This window comes from Arachis ipaensis, chromosome B05 (genome assembly GCF_000816755.2).
Source record: "Arachis ipaensis cultivar K30076 chromosome B05, Araip1.1, whole genome shotgun sequence".
Lineage (NCBI taxonomy): Eukaryota > Viridiplantae > Streptophyta > Magnoliopsida > Fabales > Fabaceae > Arachis > Arachis ipaensis.
Genome location: NC_029789.2, coordinates 122047487 through 122053567, shown reverse-complemented (window position 1 = coordinate 122053567; position 6081 = coordinate 122047487). Strand labels below are relative to the sequence as shown.

General features: G+C 35.7%; 1 protein-coding gene across 1 annotated transcript in view; it reads left to right on the top strand.

Moving 5' to 3' along the window:
• Positions 1-2878, top strand: part of LOC107643968 (cytochrome P450 82A3) — a 4405-nt gene extending 1527 nt beyond the window's left edge. Inside the window, exon 2 of the mRNA XM_016347728.2 lies at positions 2120-2878. Within this exon, the coding sequence (XP_016203214.1) occupies positions 2120-2749 (630 nt within the window). The 3' untranslated portion in view covers positions 2750-2878. The remainder of the gene's footprint in view (positions 1-2119) is intronic.

Below are 6081 nucleotides of genomic sequence, written 5' to 3'. Positions count from 1 at the left end.
TATCCTAAATTTTTAATCCTAAATCTTAAATTCTCCTAAAATAAATGTTAAAAGATAATTTTATAATTAAAAATTGATTATTGTTGAGTACTTAAGAATCGGTTTTCTATTTTTTATATTATTTAAATTATTTATGTAATCTGTTTAAACAAACAAATAAAACCCACAACCTCAAGAACGGAAATGTTTGGTAACGAGATAATACTCAATTTGGTCCCTGAAGTTACACTCGAACCTCAATTTAGTCTTTGAAATTTTAATTGCTTCAATTTAGTCCTCAAACTTTTCAATTGACTCTGTGACGGAAACTACTGTAGGGACTAACGTGATTAAAATTTGAAAAGTTCAGGGACTAAATTGAGGCAATTGAAATTTCAAGGACTAAATTGAGGCTCGAGTGTAACTTCAAAGACCAAACTGAGTATTTTTTCGTTTGGTAACCAAAGAAAATCAACCAAAAACAACCATAACTTACCTTATTTAGCATTCATTAATTGTTGCGATAATTAATTAATGCTAAATAAAGTAAGTTCTGTCTGTTTTTTTTTTGTCTGATAATATTAATTTAAAAAATAGTTTTTAATATTATTTTAATAATAATTAGTTTTCTATTTCTTTTACGCGTGTTTTGGTAATCGATTCCGCTAGGTAGACAATGAAAAATCTAAGCAACGTGAATAATGAGCTGAAATTTGGCCCAATGAAATTAAAAAAAAAAACTCTATCCAAATTATTCTACCAAAAAAATCTCATTCAATAAGTCAAAATTTTTAACCATTCATTATATCCCAATTTACTGAAATACCAACTTTCTACCAAATTCTCTGCTGTCGCCGTCGTCCCTCGGTCTCCAACCAGCCTCCATCGTCGCCTCCAAGATCTTCTTCACCGTCGTTGATTGGTTCATCAACAATGACTCTCGTTGGCGTTGTTCTCCTCCAGACAGGAAACGAACAACGTTGCTGGGCTCCTCCTCGCCGTCGCTACTTGGCTTGCACGCACCGTCGTTGGCGTCGCTCACTCCTAGTGAAAATGACCATCTACTTAAGGATAAAAATAATCATCTGCATATCTAATGAATTGAACATCTAGCATATTTTAATTATATATAATTAAACCCAATCTAATCAAACAACCATCCATAAGAATTAAAATAACCATCCGCATACTTACTAAAATGACCATCTTGAACTAGCCATAATTAAATACCAGAACTTGAACTCAGGGAAGCGGCAACATAAAGGGACAGAACTCATCGGAGCCCCTAGTGGGGAGAGTGGCACCGTCGTAGTATTCTTGAATTTTGGGATCAACTTAAGGGGATGAGGAGGTTGAGCATGTAGATCCGAAGTCGTAGGAGACGATGTAGAAGCTTTGGATCAAGTATACGTGCAAAAACGTAGATACAAGCGATGATGAAGGAATCAATCCAGCAGCGGAGCATGTACAGCATGGTCTTGTCGAGGAAATGTTGGTACTACCGCGATACCGTGAATTTCTATCGCGATATGGCACCATCTGAAATAGTCGGTGGAGGTGGAAGGGATCGACACTAGTGAGAGATGCAAAATGGCGTCATTATCCGGGTTGAAAGAGAACTTGCTGTGGCAATGAGGGGGGCGGCAGTGTCAAAACCTTTGCGACGACAACGATGACGGTTGCGGAATAGACCGCTGCCATTGAGAGAGTGGAGTTTAGAAAGTATAATATGTAAATGTGTAACCATAAATAGTGGTTTAAGTGTTAATCTCAATGTTTTCAAATTTTAAAATCTGATAATAATTATTTAATTAATTAAAAATATAATTTTTAATTTTAAATTTATCTTTTTTTTTTTAGCTATTTTTCATATTATTTACTATATACATTGTTCTCCTATATTTTTCGACGATTTGACTTCAAAATCAAACGTGAAATGCATGATAATGGTTTTTAACGTATATAACGTATGTATTTTTGTCTTCTTTTATTATATTAGAAGAGTTGTTGGTGTCTGAGTATGAAAGTAAGTTAGCATAGCATTCATGAAATCAAAATAAACCACCTTTTAATTTCTTTTTTCAATTGGTGACTATTGATCTCCTAGAAATTAAATAATCTAATATTAATTTTTTTGCAGGCAATGATTGCGGGAGGAACCGATACTTCCACTGTTACTCTTACTTGGACGCTATGTCTACTATTAAACAATCCTGGTAAATTGGAAAAAGCAAAAGAAGAACTTGACAAGGAAATTGGAAAAGAGAGAAACGTTAGTGAGTCAGATATAAATAAATTAAGATATCTTCAAGCTATGGTGAAAGAGACACTAAGATTATATCCACCGGCTCCTCTTGCTGCACCTCATGAAATTACAGAGAATTGTACATTAGGGGGATACGATATTAAAAAAGGAACTTGGCTCATGATAAATCTTTGGAAAATCAACACGGACCCTTATTTTTGGCCAAATCACTTGGATTTCGAGCCAGAAAAATTTCTCACTACTCACAAAGAGGTTGATGTGAAGGGTCAACATTACGAGTTGCTACCATTTGGATGTGGTAGACGAATTTGTCCTGGAATTTCATTTGGCCTTGGAGTAATTCAGTTTATTTTGGCTAACTTGTTACACTCCTTTGAAATCGTAAATCCCTCTAATGAACCTATTGACATGAGTGGAACCCTTGGACTTGTCCATGCTAAAACTACTCCACTAATGGTTATGGTCAAACCACGTTTATCTTCTAAATGCTATAAAACCATGTAATAATACATGCATGAACCTAGCTTTCCCATGTGATCCATTATGGTTATGTACTTATGTATGTCCGATCTATCTGATCTCCTAAATAAAATAATGTAAATCATTGTGAAATTGTTATTGTTGATACATAAATTTGATCATCTATGTTTAATGTTTAATCAAATTATATATATAACTTTATTTCTATTTATTCAATTACATAAAATATATATATATATATATAATAAAATGAATCAATTTTTTTAATATAATAAAAATATATAAAAAATAAGACAATAATGATAGTGATATATGTAACATCCTCGCTGTCAGAATGTCACGCTTCCGGTTGCACCACTCTAATAGCGAGAATATTACGACGACTTCCATATATATAATAATAAGCTATGAGCCTTTAATTCAAAACTGTATCGTTGTTCTTTTTGAAAACCGAAAAAAATACTTTTTCAATAAAACAAACAAGCATATACATATGATGAGTTTGGAAAACTCTAATTTAATTTGATGATGAACAAACATTATTAAAACAATAAATTACAAAATTATTAATTTGATCTTAATACATACTTGCTTAATTAATAATTTTGTGTGTGCAGATCTGCATTGGGCCGAAATTAAAAGAAATTGTTGCAAGCCCAATATTAAAATATTCAGCATTGATATGAAAATATTTTTGATCCTTATTGCTGAATGATTGATATATTAGTTGGGCCAGTTTTAAGTATTATTGATACAAGTCCAAATTATTCCTCATGCATGATCCGAAACCAATTGGGAAGGAAAGCAAATGTTTTTATTACCTTATGTCTTCAACGGATCTCATGCTTCACCATGTGATGGAATTTAAATCTCATTAAAGTGAAGTTAATAAATGCATGGGAACAATGAGAGAGAAAAAGGCATTTGATTTGATTGCAGCACTCAATGCTATACGCCACTCAGCAAGGGAAGAATCATTTCATTTAATCCCATTCTCTTTCTTAAATTAATGCTGTTCAAATTTCTCTCTTCTCTCTCTAATTGCTTTTCTTCTCTTTCGGTCATATCACTCAGCAACCATGGAAGCTATAGCAAGCTACCATAGAGAAGAAGAAGCACACCTAAAGATCATCAAAATGATGGCAAGAAAAAGCAAACTAAAAGTATGCTGTGGCTAAGATCCTCTTACACTTGTGGTAAGATTTTGTGAAGAGATCTTGGCTCTTCCATACCAAAAATGGAAGTGAAGATCTCGGCCAACAGAGAAGAAGATCCTTGGAGAGGATGGCTTGTCTCTGATTCTGCTCAACCACCACAGAAAGTAGCAACAGTGGCTACGTGATAGAAGAGGCAGAGATTAGAGCAGATTAAGCTATCATCATCATGAAGCATCAAGGACCAGAAGTTTATCTTGGAGAGCAAGCCAAGGATGAAGGGATCAGATTGATGAAGAGTGGTGACCATGGAAGGACTAGAGGTAATTGCATATTGGGTTTTGCATGTGTTATCTCTTCTCTCTCTCTGGCCGAACCGGTTCTGTTTGAAGAAGAAGAAGATTGGCTTGGTTTGTTTGGTTTCAACCTTGGAGGGTTCTTCCGATAAGTAAGGGTGAACTGTTTGGGTTGATTCGAGGAGTGAGAGTGCGAGGCACAGAGTTCTCATAACTACCTAAGCTAACAGAAGTTCTTCTCCTTCAATGTTCTTCATTTTGTATTTTTCTATTTAATTTTGTCATGTCTTGAGTCTCATGGAAAAGGCAAACAGTGAGGTTAGTAATGAAAAAGGCATAGAGCGGAAAAAGGCAGATAGTGCAAAATTAAAAGAAAAAGCCATAGATGTCCTTAGAGGTCCTTTGTACATCTGTGTTGTGTTTCATGATTCTGTGGGAATCCCCTTGTAAGTTGGGTTAGCACTTTACAGTTGAAAGCTTGGCTGCGACCAAGTCAAGTTCAGTTTTGGTTTAGATTCTGGACTTGTCCCGGATAGGAAGGGTAGTTCCTAGGGAGAATTGGTGTTTGTAATCAAGGATGATTATAGTGAAATTCCATCATTATTGTGATGGAGACTGGATGTAGGGTGCCTTGCACTTAGCAGCTGAACCAGGATATATCTTGGTGTAATTCTCTTTTTCTTCTACTCCATTTCTGTTTCTGCTGCCCAGGAGACAAAACTGAAAATATCTCGTGCTGATTGACGAGACAAAAAGAAAAGTCTCGTGGCTGGGGACGAGACAAAAGAAAAAGTCTCGTGGCTAATTACGAGATAAAAAGACAAAAAGCTTCCAGAAGTGGTTTCTAAGGCCAGCAAGTATTATCAAGCAAAAAAAGGGGGCTAAGATTCAACCCCTTCCCTTCTCTTAGCCACTGATAACCATCAATTAGTATCAGAACTTGGTCTCAAAGAGATCAAGCTTTGTAGCTTGGAGTAAAGATCCAGATGGTAGAAAACAGTGGCTCAAATCTAGTGTCCTACAATCTGACCGAAGGACAATCAAGAAACAGACCTCCTCTTTTCAATGGGAAAAACTATACCTATTGAAAGGAGAGTATGAAGATCTTTGTGCAAGCAGTGGACTACAGACTCTGGAAGATTATTCTTGAAGGTCCTCAATATCCAACCGTCACAAATGCCGAAGGAGTTGTCACTCCTAAACCAGAAGCAAGCTGGACCGAAGAAGACAGAAAGAAGGTTGAGCTCAATGCCAAGGCTATCAACTTGCTCAACTGTGCTATCAGCGTTGAGGAGTACCGACGGGTATCACGATGCAAAACAGCAAAGGAAATCTGAGACAAACTCCTAGTCACTCATGAAGGAACCACCATTGTAAAGAAGACCAGGATAGATATGTTAAACAGAGAATATGAAATATTTGCAATGAAGGAAGGAGAATCCATTGATGAGTTGTTTGAGCGCTTCAACACCATTATTGTTGGCTTTGATGCTATGAGAATAAAGTATCATGAATCTGTGCTAGTGAGAAGAGTGTTGAGATGTCTTACAAAAGAGTGAGAAACAAAAGCTTTAATTATTTCTGAGAATAGTGGTCTTGACTCCATGACTTATGATGATTTGAGAGGAAATTTACTTGCTTTCGAAAACACCTGTTTGAAAAAAGATTCAAAAAAAAAGGAATCGCTTTCTCATCTGTTACTAACCCTCTGGATGATGAATCCAGTGATAACTCATCTGAAAATGAATTTGTGCTGTTTGCAAAAAAAATTCAGGAAAATGGTGAAGCTCAAGGAGAGAGGCAAAGGAGGCAGCTCAAGAAAACAGAAGAAAAATCTCAGCAAGGTGACTTGCTACAACTGTAAAGAAATGGGGCATTTCAAATCTGACTGCCCTAAGTTGAAAAG